A 21,098-nucleotide genomic window follows, 5' to 3' on the forward strand; every position below is an offset into this window, starting at 1 on the left:
TGAGAGGGCAGCAAAAAATCATGATGTCCAGCTCCATGCTGACCCTATTGAAGAGGACTTTTTGCTTGACACCTTCTCAACCTCAGAGAGAACTGTAAAAAAACTACCCATGCTAAAAGGTGTCCTAAAACACGCTGGAGACATCTTTAAGGAGACCACAAGGGCTAGGGCAAGGGTAATAAACCCCAGAATTGAGAAAAAATACAAACCAGCACCTGTGGACCCTACGTATATCAAGGGACAGTTGCCGTTGGACTCTCTGGTTGTTTCCAATGCCCGCAAAAGAGCGAACTCTCAAACAACGGGTGATGCTCCTCCCCCTGACAAGGAATCTAAAGTGCTAGAAGCATCAGGGAAAAGGGTGGCAGCTCAAGCGGCCAATGTCTGGCGAATCCCCAACACACAGGCGCTCTTAGCCAGATATGACAGGGCTCATTATGATACACTCAAGACCCTGTTGCAACACTTGCCAGATGAGTATAAGGAGGCAGCAGAGATGCTAATACAAGAAGGGAAACTTATATCAAGCGCATCTATTAAGTGTGCGCTGGACGCAGCAGACACTGCAGCCAGGGCGATTACTACAAGTGTGATGTTACGAAGACATGCCTGGCTGAGAATCTCCGGCTTCAAGCCCGAGATACAAACCACCATACTCAATCAGCCGGTTAACCCTGATTACTTATTTGGCCCAGAGGTGGACACCACCTTAGATAAAATTAAGAAGGGCACAGAGACTGCAAAGTCTATGGGGGCTCTACAGTCGCAGCAGTTCAGGGGTGGTTCCTTTCGTCGCTCCAACAATAGAGGAGCTTCCAGAGGCCAGCTGTCCCAGCAGACACAATACAGTAAAGGAGGCACGCAGACCACCTACAACAAACACAATAGGGGTGGCTATCGTGGAAACAGCACCAAGGGCAGAGGTCGTGGAAACAACAGCTCCTGATCCTCCGCCACTAACAAACAGTGACGTCTTGTCACTGCCCCCTGACCATACCACACCGGTCGGGGGGAGACTACAACAGTTCCTGCCGGTCTGGAAATCCATCACTACAGACAAGTGGGTGAGGCAACTTATCCAGTACGGTTATTGTCTAGAGTTAACATCCACTCCACCCAACATACCCCCAAGACACCGTCCTATGTCTGCAGAGCATTTACAATTATTGCAGCAGGAGGTAGTCAGCATGCTGCAAAAAAGAGCCATAGAGCTCGTGCCTGTGGAACAAAAAGGTACAGGGGTGTACTCGCTGTACTTCTTGATCCCAAAAAAGGACGGGTCCCTCAGACCCATACTGGACCTCAGGCCCCTAAACCAGTACATTCTATCAGAACACTTTCACATGCTCACATTACAGCAGGTTCTACCGTTACTCAGTCAGGGAGATTTCCTCGCAACACTAGATCTGAAGGATGCATATTTCCATATACCGCTACACCCGTCACACAGAAAATATCTCAGATTTACCATTCAGGATCAGCATTATCAGTTCAAGGTCCTCCCTTTCGGAGTGACAACAGCACCCAGGGTGTTTACCAAGTGCTTGGCGACAGTGGCTGCACACCTACGGAGACAGAACGTTCACGTCTACCCTTATCTGGACGACTGGCTTATCCAGGCAAAGTCGGCCCAGCAATGTGCCGCCCACATGTCCCACACCATTCACCTTCTTCACGATCTGGGGTTTTCACTGAATTATCCAAAGTCCCACCTTCAGCCCGCCCACGTACGGCAGTACTTGTGCACGACAATAGACACTCTGGCAGCCAAAGCACAGCCAAATTCAGTGAGGATCAACAGCATGCAATTGCTGATACGGAAATTCAGACCACAACACTCGCTTCCAGCACGAGTGTTTATGCAGTTGATAGGCATGATGGCCTCCTGCATCTTCATAGTCCCGCACGCGAGACTACACATGCGTCCGCTTCAGGAGTGCTTAGCACATCAGAGGAATCAGGCTCACGGGCAATTGAAAGACCTAGTGTTGGTGACCGGTCGCTCATACAACTTTCTGCCTTGGTGGAATCCACAAAACCTTTGCAGGGGCCGACCGTTCCAGAAGCCTGTGCAACAGATTATACTGACGACGGACGCATCTCTCCAGGGATGGGGAGCTCATGTACTCCACTACACAGTGCAGGGACTATGGACAACACAGCAGAAGAAGATGCACATCAACCTTCTGGAACTGATGGCTATCATCATGGCAATGAAAGCATTCAAAGTACATTTGTGCAACAAGGTTGTGTTGATCTGGACGGACAACATGACGGCCATGTACTACATACAGAAGCAGGGAGGTACACACTCTCCACAGTTGTCTCATCTGGCTCAGAGCGTGTTTAAGTGGGCCATTCAGAGAAACATCTTCCTCATGGCAGAACACCTCCCAGGCAAGGACAATCAGATGGCGGACCTGCTCAGCCGGCACAGCCACCAGATGCACGAGGGGGAGATACATCCATCAGTACTCCAACCGTTCTTCCAGCAGTGGGGTCATCCAGAGATAGACCTCTTTGCCACAAGGGAAAACGCAAAATGCCAAAGCTTTGCCGCCAGGTTCCCACACCCACAGTCGCAGGGAAATGCGATATGGATGAACTGGTCAGGCATATTTGCGTACGCTTTTCCCCCAGCACCACTAATACCGCTAGTGGCACGCAAGCTGAAGCAACACTCGATGACTCTCATCCTGGTTGCTCCAACGTGGGCACGCCAACCATGGTACACCACGTTTCTAGAACTCTCCGTGGTACCGCATCAAAGGCTGCCCCTCACGCCCAGACTTTTGACGCAGAGCCATGGCGACATTCAGCATCCGGATCCGCAACAGCTCAACCTGGTGATCTGGCTCCTGAGGTCTTAGAATTTGGCTACCTCAACCTACCTCCTGACTGTATGGATATCATAAGGGAGGCAAGAAAGCCCACCACTAGAGCATGTTATGCGGCAAAATGGAAGCGGTTTGTCATTTATTGTGCCAACAACAACATTAATCCGCTAGATGCATCTACTCACAACATCATCTGTTATCTGTTACATCTATACAAATGCAATCTGGCCTATGCTTCCATTCGTATACATTTATCCGCAATAGCAGCTTATCTCCAAAACAGGCAGCATCTCTCACTTTTCAGAGTGCCTGCCATCAAAGCTTTTCTGGAGGGACTCAAACGAGTTATTCCTCCCCGACACCCACCAGCACCTGTATGGAACCTGAATGGGGTCCTCACCAGACTGATGGGTCCACCTTTTGAGCCTCTACACTCATGCGAGATACAATTCTTGACATGGAAAGTGGCTTTCCTAATAGCAATCACATCGCTACGACAAGTTAGTGAACTTCAGGCACTAACTATCCAGGAGCCATTCATACAGATTCACTCCAACAGGGTGGTACTACGCACTAACCCTAAGTTTCTGCCTAAAGTGGTTTCACAGTTCCATATGAATCAAACTATAGAACTGCCAGTTTTCTTCCAGAATCCTGATTCAGTGGCAGAGAGAATGCTCCACACACTAGATGTCAAAAGAGCTCTAATGTACTACATAGATAGGACAACAGATTTTAGGAAAACAAAACAACTGTTTGTTGCCTTTTCACCACAACACAAAGGCAACCCCATTTTCAAAGCAGGTATAGCCAGGTGGATCGTTAAGTGCATACAGATTTGCTATCAAAAGGCTAAGCGCACATTAACAGTCCCCCGAGAGCCCACTCCACACGAAAGTTGGGGGCCTCCATGGTTTCCTGTAGAGCAGCCACATGGTCTACCATACACACATTTACAAAACACTACTGCGTAGATGTGCACTCCAAACAGCAGGCAGCTGTAGGGCAGGCTGTTCTAAAAACACTTTTTCATACTGCTGCAGCTGGCACGGGCGGCCGCCGCTAATAGAGGGACTGCTATATATTCTATGCACAGATATGAATTCAGCAGCCCACCTGCCTCGAACCGAATATGCTACTTACCAGTATGCATCTGTTCTTGGCATGTAGGGCTGCTGACATTCATATCGCCCGCCCTCCTCCCCGGCGCCTGTAGCGGCTGCAGCACTCAGAATTACTCTTAGCATGGTCATCACTTACTGTATTACACTCCATCTCTGCCACAATGGCTAAAAACAATCTGAGGATGGAGTGGATGCCCATGCGCACTGTCGTCCAGGGGAGGAGCCACCTATCTCGTGATACTTCGAAGACTCTTCCAGGACAACAATGTGCAATCATCCGGACCCAACACTAGGCGGCGATCTATGAACAGATATGAATGTCAGCAGACGTACATGCCAAGCACAGATGCATACTGGTAAGTAGCATATTCGTTTCGCATGAAAGAGCACCTAATGGCACTTAGTTATAATTTTAATATGGTGAAAAATGTACTTAGTTATTGGGCATCATCATTTTAGGATGACAGCACAGAATGTTGTTATAAAACAGATGTTTTCTTGTTTGGTTTAAGTGTGTCCAATGAACATAATGCCGAAAAAAATGAAGAACATCCTGAGCAAGAACCTACATCAACAGTGCGCCCTGAAGAAATACCTGCTGTTCCTGAAAACAGGTTTTTGATGAGAAAAAGTCCTCCAAGAGCAGAAGATGTTGATCGGAAGACCAGGGAGAAAGAGAGGGAAAGGTAATAAATATTTTGTTTGACAGTGATTATGACAGTGATTTTATTTCAAGACATGCATTATTGAATATTGTAGTAATATACGCTACCAAAAATGTAAGTTCCTAAATGTGCACATACCTTGCTACTCATGGACACTCTCCAGATGACATGCAGTGGAACATACTTGCGGCTCACCCCAATATTAGTAAAAGTGCACTGTTTTGGAAAATACAAACTTGGATCTTTAGTCTTTCCACCCACATGAGTGGATTGAAGGAGGATATCCTGTGAAGCCCATTAAATTGATAAAACCCCCTTCCTTCCCCCTCCCGAGATTCAGCCACTTATTGTCCTGCACTCCCTTGGTGCCACTAATGTACTATATGTGTAAGTACGATGTGAATATGCCACATCTAATGTACAATATGTGGCATTAACCATCTTCAGTACTCAAAATAAACTATGCAGAGAAAATCCCACTTCCATTTCTCTCCCCCTCAAACCAGAAACACCAGGATATTAGGAGTTTTGTGGGCTACTTGCCCCACTTTATTTCTTTTTTATATTTTTTTTATTTTTATTGAAAGTTCATGACAATAGCATATAAAATACATAAGAGAAAACACACGTTGACATAACAATACCATATAAATATACATACAGGAATATAAATATGCATATTAGAGTTTCAACTTATAATAGGGATGTTCAAACAAATTAGGACCATTAATATAAGAGAAGATACAAGAAATATGTTAAGAACGAGAGGGAAATATCTATATGGATGTTAAAAAGCTATAAGCCCAGGGTTTTTGACCGCCTCCATGATGCCACGGGCGACCAGAGCCTTAGTCCCATATCCCTGGATTTCGCTCCCTTCAGTGCATACAGCTCCGACTCTATGTTATGGATCCCAAGTAGCCTACAGATCCACATCTGAAAGGTTGGAGCCTCGGTGTCCTTCCATGCAGCAGCGATTAATATTCTAAAGACTGCTGTTGCTATAAAAACAAGTGCCTCCGACTCTATGCTCAAACCCAATTTGGCGTCAAACCCAATTATTAAAAGTGTAGGGGATAGGTCAATCCTGACAACTAGCAGCCACTCTAAAAACTTTACAATTTCGTTTTTAATTGGCCCTAGTTTCTCGCAGCCACAAAACATGTGAAGCAGATCAGCAGGGCCCTTACCACATCTAGGGCAGTTGTTATCCGCTCTTTCCCCAATCAAACAGTTTTGCCGGTGTGTGATATAAGTTAAATAGAGTTTTAAAATGCTGCGCTCTTAGATTTGAAGATCGTAGGAACCTTTTATCCATAAGAATGGCTCTGTCTAGATCGATATCGGGGTCACTCAGTTTCCCAACCCAGGTAGCCTCTGTCTTGAGCATATCATCTGGCAGTGTCCCCAAGAATAATGCATATATTTTCCTTATGCGACGGCCGCCTCCCTTCGTATAATCTAAGAGTGTGCATTCTTTTGATACATCTATGGTGGGTCTCTTGGATTTAATTGTGTTGGTCAATTGTATGTATTTAAACTCTTGGGAGCCTTGGAGTGCATACCGTGACTTCAGGAGATCGAGGGGCCTTAGGGCATCCTTTACCATCGCTTGGCCCAGTGTGGTGATTCCCTGTCTTTCCCAATGTCTCCAGGAACCATCTCTACTTAAGTGAGGGAATAGCCCTGAATTCCAAAGTGGAGTATGCTTGTTAAACTTCGGAATGCTCTGGTTCTTCTGTATTGCCAACCATACCGCCCGGGTATCTTCCAATATTTTATACCCTGGGGACTTGAAGAAACGTTTATCATAGTTCCTTAGCAATACCCCATAAAATTCGTTCCCTAATACTAACTGGTATATGGATGGAATACCGCATTGGCAGTGTATCATATCAGCAGGGAAGAAAAGTATAGCCATATCTGTAAGGAGACAAGACCAGTGGTAAAATTTTAGATTAGGTATACCCAATCCGCCCTGTTCCTTGGGTAGAGACATAAATTTGATTGATCTCCTCACCTTACCATATTGCCAGACAAAGTTCATAAAAATTGCCTCCATTTCCCTAATCAAAATATCATCTATTTTAAATGGGATAGACCTAAATTTATATAAGATTTTTGGAAACATTGTCATTTTGATGACATTGGCCCTGCCTATAATTGATAAATGAAGAGTATCAATTCGCTTTAGACCTTGTTTCATTTTCATCAGTAATGGTGAGAAATTATCTTTAATAATTTCCTGTGTCTGGGCATTAATTGTGATTCCCAAATAGACAACTGAGTCCACATATCTATTGTCCAGTTTGACTGTTTTACTTGAACATAATACCTGTGTTTTTGCCACATTTAGTCTATAGCCAGAAGCGCTCCCAAAATCAGAGGTGATGTTAATTAATTCCCTCATGGCACTAGCAGGATCCACAGTGGTGATAGCTATGTCATCCGCGTATGCAAGGATTTTGGTTTCAAGTCCGTTTGTGATAATTGGTTTTATATTGATATTGCCCATAATGTGGCAAATCAGGGGGTCAATATACAGTGCAAATAGGATAGGCGAGCACGGGCACCCTTGTCTTGTCCCTCTTGAAATATGGATCGGGTTGGAGCCCTCGCCCATTAACTGGATACTAGCTATTGGATTGTAATACATGGCCATAATTGCCTGCAGAAATCGGGGGCCGAATCCTTTGCCCACCATCACTTCATCCAAAGAAAGCTCCACTTAACCCGGTCAAACGCCTTCTCGGCATCGAGGAGGATCATCGCGATCCCCCCCCCCCCCCCCCCCCCCCCCAGCATACATATCGAACAGAGTTATGGCTCTTTTTATATGGTCGGTGGTACCCCTTCCGGGAATAAAACCATGCTGCCAGGGAGAGACGAGGCCCGCGATAATCCTCCCCATCCGTGAGGCCAGTATTTTAGCGTAGAGTTTGTTATCGCTATTTATTAGTGATATAGGCCGATAAGAACCTGGGCTCTCCTTGGGTTTGCCTTTTTTGTGAAAGACCACAATATTGGTTTTAGTCCAGGATTCTGGTATAGTGCCTGTATTAATAACCCCGTTAAATAAATCTAGTAGGAGAGGGGCCGTCTCCTCCCTCAGGCATTTACAGACTTCCAGGGGTATAAGATCAGGCCCTGCTGCCTTTCCTGCTGACAGATCTTTCAGTGCCTGCAGGAGTTCCTCCATAGTGATATCCTGTTCTAAGGATTCCCTCTCATTGGGCGTCAAATTAATACCTGTATCCTGCCAATTCGTACCCGGGTAGGTTGTATCTGCCTCCTCCTTATAGAGAACCTGATAGAATCGCCTAAAAACCTCTAAAATTTCTGTTGGCTTTTTATAGGTCTGCTCACCATCTTTAATTTCAGTAATAATATTTTTTGAGGTGGCTTGTCTTATCCGAAGCGCTATGGCCCTGCCTGCGTTCTCACCTGTTTCATACATACCCAGCCTGCGGGTCTGATATTCTGCCGCAGCTTTCTTTGCTAATTGCCGCTGGATATCTGCTTTTATAGTATTTAAGCTATCTAGGCTCTGAGACCCCTGGATCCCGCTGCATACATCTCTCCTATGTTGTTCCTCCGCCTTCGCCAACCTAGCCAAAAGACGCTCCCTATCTTCCTTCATATTTTTCCACAACCGTGCAGAGAAGCTAATTGTCTCCCCTCTTAAACCAGCCTTGAAGCTATCCCAAACCATCCCACGGGAAGCACTATATCTATTAGCGTCAAAGAATGATTGGGACCACCCCTTTATGTGTGCTATATAATTACTATCCACTAGAAGTTTTCTATCAAAAGACCACGGTCTCATTTTTTCCCTTGGTTTAGTGATAGACATATTCAAAACAAGTGGATTGTGATCCGAAATTAGCTTTGGGAGCATTGAAATTTCGACATTGCTAAGTTGTGTGGCTGATACTAAAAAATAGTCCAATTTTGTATATTTATTGAATGGATGTGAAAAGTATGTAAACCCAGGTTCATCTTCCTTTAGGTTACCCCAGACATCCTTCAGGCCATAAGAATGAATTATAGAGGAGACCGCCCTGAATACCCGGGGCTTTTGACCATTATATAGGGTGTTGCCTGTAAAATCTGCTGAAATATTGAGATCACCGCAAAATACCAAAGGTGATGGCCAGTTAGTGAGCTCCCTTTCGATGTAATCCATCACCCCTGGATCGTCCAGATTGGAACCATACACTGAACAGAAAGTGATACCTAATTTCAATTCACATATAGCCCATCTTCCCAACGGGTCGGCTTTTGATTTTTTTAACCCCCCCAGTCCAACCCGGCCTATGATGGCTACCCCCCTTACAGTTGAGGTCTGTGAGGAACAAGACAATATATCATACCCCCTTATGTTTAACCAATGTTTCTTTTTCCATGGTAGGTGAGTCTCTAGTAAGCAGACGATATCGGGCCTTATTAATTTAACATACTCCTCGAACTTTTCCCTCTTTTTCCAATCGTTCAGTCCTCCTATATTGAGGCTGATTATCTTAATCCTTGACATAGCCCTGGAGAGAAACCAGCCAACAAACTAACCAGTCACATTTTATCCTGTATCTAGCAATGACAAGTGTAACCACTTTCAACATCTCCAATATATCAAAAAACATATTTATTGCATGAACTTTCTTTTTGCTTCTTTTTCCCCCTTCCCCCCCCTCCCACAAGAGACCCCCCCCCCCCTCCCCACCCCCCTGACCCCAACTCACTCCCCGGTGAGGCGCGCAGACTAAGTCTGTGCGTGTGATGGGTGCGGCAATGAACACAGTGCAATCAATAAATCCAACTTCAACCTCGACTTTATGTGTACCCACAAATTTCCCCACAAATCTCCCACAAATCTCCCCACAAATCTCCCTAACGTGACACGCTTTCCTATGTGAGATTCAAACTTAACCTTAAGCTAAGCTAACCCTAAGACTTCATCCAGTAACAAGAATTGGGACCTTTGCCTTTGTTGGGTTATATGAATAATGAACATGTTATAGGGAGTCTAGAAACTCCTGAGCCTTGATTTCCGAGGAGAAGTATATGGTCTTGCCTAGGTGAATAATCTTTAACTGGGCAGGATTGATGAGGTAAACCTGTACTCTTTTGTCCTGGAAAGGTTTAATTAATTGCCTTAATCTCCATCTTCGTTCCACGGTGGAATGACAGAAATCCGGCCTAACAAAGAAGGACCCTCCTTCAAAGGTTCTTTTAGAGTCAGGTCGGGCTTTCTCTGAAATGGACTGACGAAGAAGAAAATTGCCTATATAGATTAAAATTGCTCTAGGCTTATCACCTTCTCTGGCATTTTTTCTCAATCTGAAGGGTGTCCTATGTGCTCTCTGTATTTCAGTGGCCCAGTTCCAACCGGCGATGTCTGGGAAGGCTTTCTCAAATGTTTTGACGATAAACATTTTAACATCCTGACCCTCAGCCCCTTCCGGAATACCCAGGACCCTGAGGTTGTTCCTTCTTTGCCTGTTCTCAAGGTCCTCCAGCTTCCACTGGACGTCAATTGCTTGGGCTCCCAGAGTTTCCACTTTATTTGTGGCTGCAGCCGCCTTAGCTTCGGTGGCGACTACCCTCTCTTCTAGATTTGAAACCCTATCTCCCACACTTGCCCAGGCTTTAGAAAGCTTCCTGACCACTGCTTTCATCTTTCTTATCGCAGCCTGGGATTTGAGACTGTCTGCCCGGGTTACTTCTCTGTGAGCAGTTATTCCTTGGTGAATTGATTCCATCATCGTCATCATTGACAGCTGTGAAGACTCATTGTGCCTTACGTTGCCCGTCGCTGGGTTAGGGTTCCCTTGAAGGGATGTTGTAGGAGAGTGGTCCCAAGTCAGTGCTGAATGGTCTCTTTGAGGGGGCACATTTTTTATAATAGATGATGGTAACCCTGCCTCACTATCGCTCTCTGTTTCCGGATTGCTGCCATCAATATCTGAACTATGTAGCTCGTCATCCTCCTCTGACCATTTGGCCTCCTCTGTGACAGAGAAGAAGCACTCGCTGGGGGTCTTTTCCTTTTCCTTTTCCCTCTCACCATGAGTGGCCCCGGAGTAGATTGTATTAGCTTTAGAATTGGCAAGTAGGCCCCTATGGCTCTCTGGGGCCGTGGTAAGAGTGATACTCTCTTTGAGTATTTCAGCTGTAGATAAGCCTTCTTGATCACCCTCATTGTTAGTTGGTAGGGCTACTGTCCCTTCAGTTGGAGAAATCAGCACATCTTGAAAGGGTAATGACAAGGGTAATGACAAGGGCAATGAGGTGGTACACTCCTTGTTGTTGTAAGCACAGATATTGCCAGATCCCAGTCCAACCGCTAGAGACTCTGAATGTATCATTGAAGACGTGCCCCCACCTGCGATGTCATCACTGGCTTCCTCCACCTGACATGACTGAGGGATCTGTGTCTGCAGGCAAGACTGCCGTGACTTCTGTAGATTTGAAACTGATAGTGCTGCTATTTGCAGTGCCGGGACTATGCCAGGGTTCTCAGCTGGAGTAGTGGCCGGTAATGGTGGAGCGAGTAACTCAGAAGGCACAGGTAGTACAGGCAACCCCGGTAACCCAGAATTCGCAGCTGCTGAGGCTTGTTTAAAATCCTTCAATTTTCTTTTCTTTTCATTCCTATTCAGCATTTCCACCACACTAACAGTCGCGGTGGCTGTAGCTTGTCGGGTTCTGACCTTAGGGGAGTTCTGCACTGTGGCCGGTTGCAGCTTTACCCGCCCTGACAACGCTTCTGATGCTGATCCCTCCATCCCGTTGTTTGTCATAGAGTCTGCGCTCAGGGTGTTGTCCGTGATGCCAGGTACAGAGATGCCATCAGTCGTGCCTTTTTTTTTTACTTTCCCCAGTGTTGATTTTAGGAGCCATAGATAATGCAAATACTATTAGCAGAGAAATCCCCTGCCTCGCCTTGACTAAACCGCTGCAGCACCGTACCTCTCCGCCTCCTTGTGCCGGCCTGTCGGGTCTGTCAGGTCTGCCGGGACTGCTGGAGTTACTGCCGTTTCCGCTCTGCTTCGCAGGTCCCGCCGGCTTTGCGTGGCTCCGCCTCCAGGCTCCGCGAACTCCGTGAGCTCCGACTCTAGACGAAGCTGTAGCTGTTGCCAGGAGCCTCCGCAGACCCGTGCGGGGCAGCCTACTGCCAGAGACTCCGAAAAGCATCAGAACACCATCAAGGTACGGTGAGGTAACCATCCGTCGCTGTGGCCGCCGCTGTGCCTCTACGGCGTTTTTGTTCTTGTCAATGCGCTGGCTGTATATCACCGCCGCAATCTGCTGTTGTGAAGCCCCGTGTGTCTTAGAGGGTCATGTAGCCACGGGGTCTTCGTAGCCTTACTTTCTTTTGTGATCCAACGTTGCTGGCATGAAGAGAGAAAGCCTGGGTGTCGAGGTTGCATCAAGGTGCATCACTTCATCCCTGCGCTGTGTCCAGTGCTGCCGCTCAGCCGCTTGTCTCGGCCGCCATCTTGCCTCTTGGTCTTCAAGTTTGCCCCACTTTATTTCTGTGTATTTTTTGTTTGGCTCTACTCTTAGAGTTGTTTTGTAGATTCTTCTTCTCCTTTGTGTAGGGATCCCTGTTCACCAGAAACCTCTATTGCACATTACAAGTGCAGTACTTTGACCATTCTAATATGGTGCCCATTATTTTGAAGAGCTGCCCTGAGTGCTTGTGGGTTGATCGAACAACCACTCCTGTAAATGGGTGCATGCACGGTTTACTCCACACCATGCCAACAACGCTGATACTTGTTTCCGGCTTTACCGCGCCACCGGTTTTAGACTCTTCATACTCCCCCATAACTACCTAACCCCTGCTGCATACCATACTATTGGGCTGTGTGTGACATCAAGACGATGTTTGGCTCATAATACGCTACCAAGATGGCAGCCTCCGCCCATGAGCACTCAAGATGATTTTATGGCAACCATCTCCACCTGCCAACCATTAAGCAGATGTATATTCCACAGTACCCCAACGACCATCTATCCCGAATCAGCAGAGTATGGGTAGGTTGTCCGGAACTGTTGCTGCTGCAACGCTGTGAGTACCCTTCCCACACTTAAGACCTTTAACATTAACGCATGTCCTAGGGCATCCCCCTGTGTATTACTTTTGCCTGTTTTTTTATGTTTTCAGCACGCTTAATTAAGTGCTCACTCTGTTCTCATTCGAGGAGACAACACGAGCCACCCTAATTGGGTGAGTTATATGGTCTCCTTACATAATGGGTGAAATCCCATTACTTGTCTTCACTATTAAGTGTGTTATGTGGTTTTGATTGTGTTTGTGTACTTCACTGTGCTATTAGCACCCCAGCATCATGTTGTTAGTTCATTTCAAATCTACTCTAAAAATAAATGATGCCCTTAGCTATGACTTTGCGTATTTATGTTTTGTGCCTTTGTTTCATTTGTATTCTAGGTCGGTCTTTTTACATAGCAGTGTATCAAGGTATACCACAATTAGGTTTCCTGTGGTTGGAAATCCTGGACAAGAATTGGATTCTATCTATTAGATTCCTTCTGTTCCTGATTCCTGATAATTTGCCACCTTATATTTTTAGACTACACAGCAATACATATGTAAACCTAATTTTTTAGCTATCATAGATCATTAAATCTATCATTAGACACAACTTTTAACCAGAGGGGTAGGCTCATTTATTGAAATTCACATTGGAGATCTACCTAGTCTATTTTAACGTCACGACGTTTCTAAAAACTCAATTACATCGCCAATCTACACTTACTGGCCCTACTCCTCACTTCACATATGGCTTTTGGGACTATTAGGTCTCCGAAACAGTCCCTTCAAGGGTGCCCATCGGGCATTGCAGCGCTGCACCCGCCCAACGAGAAGCAGTGCCCTATGGTGAAGCAGGACACCCATTTGGATGTGCGAGGGCTTTAGTTCCAAAATAAACTGACCCAGTGTCTGTTAACTTGGACATTGACTGACCTTCGAATGTTTTTTTTTCTCCCCTCACATTTCTTTAAAGGAACTGCATACTGATTTTGAGAAAATAGGTATTTTTTTGTGGTGTGTATGCTGGACCTACACTCGCCCTTAGTCCCCCTCTTTTGTAATAATTTGAACAGCACTACAATCAATTGAAACAGTAACAATTTTAGTAACAAAAATTTACCCTTATACTATTCTTTTTACACTAGCTCCCCTCTCACCAAATCACACGTCTCCTGCAATTTTGAGTTGCAGTGAATAAACATAAAAGAGCAATAAACATGTTGTGGGCAGTTTTTTGTAAATTATTGGATCTTGGATTCCGGTTAACAAAGAGGTTTATAGTATTCCATTAATGGGGCCCACTAGCTGAGGATGTGTGTCCAACATTGTGCCCATTTTGTATGTACGCAGATGAGAAGCAACCTGTTCCTTTGGTAATATATTGAGGTTGTTATTGCTTTAACATAGACTCAACAGAAATCACGCACTGGCAAGTGGGACCTTCCAGGGTAACAAATAGCAGCTGTTTCTTGCATTCTTTTTTTGCTGAACAATTTCACATAATATGTTTAGCCACTACCTTAGTCTAACGATAGGCCCTTACTGATTTGTGTCAGTTTCTTTGGGATCTGAGTGATCAATAACTGCTTTTTTTACTTGAATGCCACCAAAGCTGGGTGCCAATTCATTTGGTTTCTGCTGAAACATTGGGACCTGCTCCCCGAGAGAAGTGAAAGCTAGCTTTACTTGTTGCTCATGAAGTAATTTTGTTTCTAGCTCGGTGCTCAAATCTGGTGAGGCAGTTCTTGCCCACCCCCATCCATTTTGAATCATACCGGACCTAAAAGCTAATTTAGACTCTCCTCTTCCACTATTTATTTGCAACTGCTCCATAAATCCACTATTCAGAATGATCACTTTATTTGTTTTTTTTTTACACTATTATACCTAGGTGTATTATTGAGTGTCAGCAAGGGCTTGGGTTTTGTGGCTTCCTGGAAACTCACCCTGGACATGAGAGATGGTCACTGTTGAATCTTTGGTGAGTGTTTTTGTGTAGTCATATGGGGTGTCATGATTCCTGCTGAGAAGGGAGAGGCCTCCCCTTACTTTCTGGTAAAAAGAAAATCTCAGTTTAGAAAACAAAAGTGAAAAATCTTTCAGGATTGGGGACATAATTCTTATGCTATGGATTTCCAACACAGTGAAGAACTGCTTTTGGCAAATGTTTTGTCCACAAATCTTCTACTATCCTTTATTTGTTTTAAGGAGCATACTCTAAACATTGACTTTCTAATACACTCAAAGATGACCAACTGCAATGTATCAAACACCTTTCTTCCACACTTCTAGTCCGTGGCTCCCTGGCTCACCAAGTGTTTTGAGGCCATGGAGAAGGGACTGCAAATACTGAAGCTGACTAACCTCTGTAGTGGGATCTGATGCCTAGGATAATTTGTTTTCAGTAGTTTAGTATTTAAATACTTAAATCTGAAGATACAGTAGTGTGATGTAATTAGTTTCCCAACATGGTGTTAAGATAACAAGCTATCAGCCTCATAGACTATTGGTAGTCGATAGTAGCGTGGATGATAGCTTATATGTGTTTGCAGTTGCTAGAATCTGCAAACAATGTACTCCAGTCCATTCATAACAATAGTTTCTAATGTTGGGAGTCTTCACCTGAGCTAGAAGACCTCCCCTTTGTTCTTTTCCTCTCTTTCTCCCGTCTTGAGCTCCTCCAGTTGCTCCCATCTACAATCTTCCCAGTCCAGTTTTTTTGCCTCCAATATCAAATAAAAAATGTGATGATGGTAATACTGACAGTGATGATTATCCAGCCTGAGGTACAATGGCAATGGAGATGTCCCAGCATTACATGATGGACAGCCTGACTGATTCACCCTGCCATACTGATTCAAATGAAAAAAACGTGTCTTTCTGTTTATAGGTGAATATTCCTGGAGACTACTCCTCATAAAAATGTCCCCCAGCAGCACAACAGTTTACAAAATCAGCCAATAGCTGGTGATTTGGTGAAGAGGGAAAAGCCTCTGTTCAACTCTGGGGTTCTCTGTCCTGCCACATGTGGGTGCCATAGCCCTACAGTCTAATATCTAACCAAGGATATAAAGGGTTAGCTTATTCATGAGCAGATGAATGGCATCCCTCATCCCCGGTATTTTATGGGCATCAATGATATTTCTATCTTGAAAATTTGATAATTCGTTGTCTTCTTCATCCTAAAAAGTTTGCATCATGGTGTGTCTCCATAATGTTTGCGGGAAGATTCACAGTTATTAAATACATTAAATTTTAATAAAAACCCATCTCTAGCTCAAGATCAAACCATGGATTTCCTTGATGTAGCCTAGTGGTGTATGTTCAAGCACCCCAAAACATTAAAAGTAGTATCCGGAATCGTCTGTGAACTCACTAAGGTGCAAGTAGCCAGGAAAATCCTGTCAAAAGGTATCTCTTTAAAGGCCCCTCTCACATTAGTAAGCAGTGGTACTACCCTGTGGAAGATGATCCTGTGACAGCACGCATGAAGCAGCAACTCCAGAGTCAGTTGACTTAGTTTGTCTTGAGTTCTTTAAAGGAGACGAAGCAGCGGGGTAAGCGATGACCTCTCGGGCCTGCAGTCCGAGAAAAAACAAGTTGCCTTGGTGCTGAGACCCACGGTAGAGCCAATAACTCATTTACATTGCATTATAGGTAATCCTTCGGACCTGCAGGGGAAGATTATAGGATCCTGGACACAGCTGCACAGAGATAGAGCCCTATTGTGGCATCCGTGAAAACATCCAATACAAACTTTGAAGCAGTTCAGGATCCTGCTGCTTGACAAGAACTGTCTACATATTCATTGCAACAAGTTTAGTTCTGTCTCCACCACGACTGCCTTGAACTAGATGTTATCCCATAAAGTTAGGACTGATATCTCTGCCTTAAGATGGGGTTGGGGATGGGCTGAAGGGCAGATCCGGAATGTTCAACTTGGGATAATATTTTTATCAATAATTTGCTGTCATACAACACATTTTGCATCAGTCAATAGGCGTCTCTCTTCTTTTTTTGCAGAAACGCATCTAATTCCCAGTCATCTTTATATCCACGACGACTTTTAGTAACCCGATCAGGAAGGAAAATAAAAGGAAGAGGACCAAGGGTAAGAGCAAACAGATGTTTAAAAAAGTTAGCTTATTATTAGCAATTTTTATAATTATTCCACTACTCTTTTAACCTGTGGTAAATGGATCCAGCTGTTATTTGCGATCAGTATTTAGATTGTGAACCAGTAAATCCAATACTGTCCATCAGTTGGCTCTTCCTTTTGACCAAGTGTAGTGGTTAACAATTTTTTTAACTCATTAGTCAGTCTCATCTGCCAAGGGATGGTCCTATGGCTCAATGATTGGTCTTAGTAACACCCTGCGAGAGAGCCAATTTGAAACTAAACCCTCCCACTGTCTAAAGCTATCTCTGCTGTGATTGCAACCTCTTCCATGAACTCCCAATATGTTAAGGTAAAAGTCTTTGTTGGGGAGCTAGAGCACTGTGAGTAGCGGCTCGTGAAGGGAGTGCTGCGGGCGGTGGGGAGGGGAAGGGTCGGCGGCAGTAAACTCCGGCTCACGCCCGACCGAAGTAAGGTAAATAAATAAATAAAACTAATTTCATTGCGTGCGCTGAAACGCCAAATGGCTATGCAGCGCGGGCAATGAAATATTTATTTATTTACATTACTCCGGTCGGCCGTGAGTTTACTACCGCCACCCTGCTGCTACCCCACCCTCCCCATCCGCCCCGCAGCACTCCCTGCACGAGCCGCTACTGACCACCAGACTGCTTAAGGAAGCTATGAAAGTAGAGCCTCTCCAGAAAGGTCCCTTGGTCTGGAAAGATAGAATTATGCCTAGAGTTGTAAGAAGGTCAGACCAAATTTTAGATGTTAAATTGTGTGCCTCTCGCCTCCACCCTCAAGTGTCATGATGATGTAATCTGTGTGATCTGATTATTTCTTTTAAATAAATCTACGGCAGAGGGTAATTGGCTATAACATTGCTCCGTCTTGGTAAACAAGTCTATGACTATTATTGTGGCTGTTGGAGGTCAATAAATCAAAAATAAAATCCATGGAAAGTATGGACCAGTGTTGACCTGGTGTAATTAAAGGGTGCAATAGGGCTTAAAACATGGAGCTTTAACTTGCAGGCATTCTAAGAGACTGTACTTACTGCCTTACATGTTGATGTAAGTGTGGCACCAAAAGGACCCGAAATGTAAATACTGTGTATGACAGATACCTGGATGGCCTGCTTTGCAGGTATTCTGGCCCCAACTCAATACCAAAATAAAAAGAAATAATTTTATAGAGCGCACAGTAGCCGAAGGTGTCTGACAGAAAGAGAGAGATAGAGAGACTGACTGAGAGAGACTGACTGACTCACTGAGAGAGAGAGAGAGAGACTGTTATGGAATTGGGATCATAGTGTGGATGAAGCTATGCAATGCCTCTTAAGATTGCTATTGTATACTAATAAAAATGTATTATTAAAATGGGCTCTTTGTAGTTACATCGAAATACTGCATTGTCACATTGTCTAGTGTTTTAAAACAGATCCGAGAAGGGTATGGCGGGTCGCTGGCATGAGAGCTCTAGACTGGCACGGAGGATGGGAGGGGTGCCCCCTCCATGTAGTTTGCAGGGGGGGGCCCTCAAGTTTCGTTACGCCACTGCCTCAGTGCATTGTCACAGTCGATAATCAGCATCTAGTACCTAAAAAAGGCGCAAAATGTGGGTATAACTGCAACACAAGCCCAGTTTCCTACAACAAGCTATTTGATACAGCATGTGAATTTATAAGACCCAGTGCAAGAGCGCAAAAAGTAATTTATATGTCAAAGTGGTTGCCATTATAGTTAGGTTTGCGTATGAATTTATTTAAGCTATCTAAGTGCGTGTAGAGGTGTTAGTTGCTAAAGTTGCGTTGCTAAAGTGATGCCTATGAGTGAACCTCTGCTGAAGGGTCGGGTGTGTAGTGTGTGTGTTTGTGTTTCTGTGTGTGCCTGTGTTTTTTTTTTTAAGTTCAAGTTTATTGAAACCAAGCATAAAAACCATACAGAAGCATTACATCAAAGATATATGAATATATACAAAATCATAACAATATAATGCAGAAGTATAAGGAAGCGGAATAAATAAACATTTAGTTCTAAAAGAGGAAAAAGAGAAAAAAGGGGAAGAAGCGAAATCACATAGTGAAGTAAAATAACAAAAGCAAGTATAAGTACAATATTGTATGCAATAAAGAAAGCAATAATAGAAATATCATGAAGAATAAATAGCAAATAGGGGATAAAATGACAAAAAGTTATGTAAAAAAGACAACAAAAGAAACTCAAGGAGGTTTACGGACTTCGTCTGAGGAGGTGGGACTAGTGCTAGTGATCGGGACGCAAGGAGGGGATAGTGAGGATAAGTAAGTTGTAAGAGGGATCCAAAGTAGATCTCTCTTAATGGCGAGGGAAATAGGGGAAATGTAATTGTTGTCTAGTCTGTGATTAAAGCAAACAGCATTCCACCAGGCAGAGTAATTAAGTTTTGAGGAATCTTTCCAGTTGGAGGTAATCATGTGGAAGGCCACAGCTATAAAAAGGTCTAGTAACTTGTAATGAGAGGGAGATTGGGGTAGATCCGGAGAGAGGGAACCAACTATGACATTGGAGGGGGAAAAAGGGAGCTGAAGCTTGAAGATGATATTTATACGCGACCAAATAGAATGCCTAAAGGAGTCAATAGATGGGCAATGGAAAAGCATATGGAGTAAGTCAGCAGAAGGGGAGGAACAAGACCAGCGGTTAGAAGAGAGGTCAGGAGAGAAGGAAGCTAATTTAGTTGGGGAAAATAATAACCTCTGATAAATAAAATAGAGGGTCTGAGTAGTATTGGCTGCCCGTGATGTTTTGTGAATTTTTACCCACAGCTTATCCCATAAAGAGACTGGCCAGGAGACTGACAAGTCTTGCTCCCAACCCAATTCAGTTCTCGTTTTGAGTCCTTCAGAGGGGGTTAGTAAACAAGTGTAAATGCAAGAGGCCGAAGGAGAAGAAAGCAACAGCGGAGAAAGATGCAAATAGAGGGGGGGGGGGAAATCAAGAGATGGGGAGAGATTGAAGATATTGAAGGAGTGCAGGAAGTAACAGATCATATTGTTTCTTAAAATTGTTGGGAAGAAGAAATTGAGATTGAAGATCAGCAAAGGTAAGGGGAACCTTATCAAGGAGTAACTGGGAAATCCATATTAAACCCTTAGACCTCCAGTACTTCCAGAAAAAAGAGCGATTTTTAATCCGAAGTGACTTATTGTGCCAAATGGGTTGTTGGGATAGAGAAGACCAGGAAGGATACGTGGAGGAAATGAAAGGAGTCAAGAGATGACGGGAATGAGCAATGACAGGAGAATGTAAAGAAGAGACGTTAGCAGAAAAAGCCAGAATTTCAGAGAAGTCAAAAGGTGAAATGAGAGATTTTTCCATGGACAACCAGCCCGGAGGGTAAGTAGGAGTCTCCGTAGATAACCAACGGGAGGCTTGTTTAAGGATAAAGGAATAATGGTAAGATTTAAAGTCTGGAAACTTAAGACCTCCAAGAGATTTATCTTTTTTAAGGGAAGACAAAGCAACCCACGGAGGCTTACTCTTCCAAAGAAACTGGGAAAGAATCGAATCTAGTTTTTTGAAATAATATCCAGGTATTCGAATAGGTATCATTGAAAGAGAGAATAAGACGATAGGTGCTAACATCATTTTAATTGAATCCAGTCTTCCCCACCAAGAGAGAAAAAGAGGATGCCATTTGGTGATAGAATCAGATAGTTTTTTAGTAATATATTCAAAATTGGCTTTTAATGTGTCCGATATAGAAGGGGAAAACAATAATCCTAAAAACTTGATTTTAGTTGAGTTCCAGGAAAAACCAGTTTGATCAAAATAATGACGAAGGCATAAGACATTAAGAGGCAAAACTTCACATTTATCACGATTAAGGCGATAACCAGAAACGAATGAGAAAGCATCAACTTGGCGTAGAAAAGAGGGTATAGTGGATTCAGGGTTGGAACAATAAAAAAGGATATAGTCCGCATAGACAGATAATTTAACTTGATTGGGACCTGGATTATAACCAGTGACTTGAGCATCCTGTCGAATATTTGTCAGAAAGGGTTCTAGTGCTACAATAAATAATAAAGGTGATAGAGGGTATCCCTGTCGAACACCCCTGGAGAGGGAGAAATAATCAGAAATTTTCCCATTGGCAAAGATGGGAGCTCTAGGACCGGAGTACATAAGGGAAATGAGGGAGATCAATTTTGGGGGAAAGCCAATCCAATTAAGGTCACGAAACATAAAATCCCAACGAATCCTATCAAACGCCTTCTCAGCATCTAAGGCTATGGCCGCTAATGGGTAT

The 21,098-nt window shown here is 44.1% G+C and overlaps 1 protein-coding gene across 1 annotated transcript in view; it reads left to right on the forward strand.

Annotated features, from left to right (window-relative positions):
* Positions 1 to 21,098, forward strand: part of PPIG (peptidylprolyl isomerase G) — a 411,062-nt gene that overhangs the window by 286,524 nt on the left and 103,440 nt on the right. The window contains exons 10-11 of the mRNA XM_086956077.1: positions 4,474 to 4,647; positions 16,709 to 16,796. Of these exons, the coding sequence (XP_086812203.1) occupies positions 4,474 to 4,647; positions 16,709 to 16,796 (262 nt within the window). The remainder of the gene's footprint in view (positions 1 to 4,473; positions 4,648 to 16,708; positions 16,797 to 21,098) is intronic.

This window comes from Lissotriton vulgaris, chromosome 2_1 (genome assembly GCF_964263255.1).
Source record: "Lissotriton vulgaris chromosome 2_1, aLisVul1.2, whole genome shotgun sequence".
Taxonomy (NCBI): domain Eukaryota; kingdom Metazoa; phylum Chordata; class Amphibia; order Caudata; family Salamandridae; genus Lissotriton; species Lissotriton vulgaris.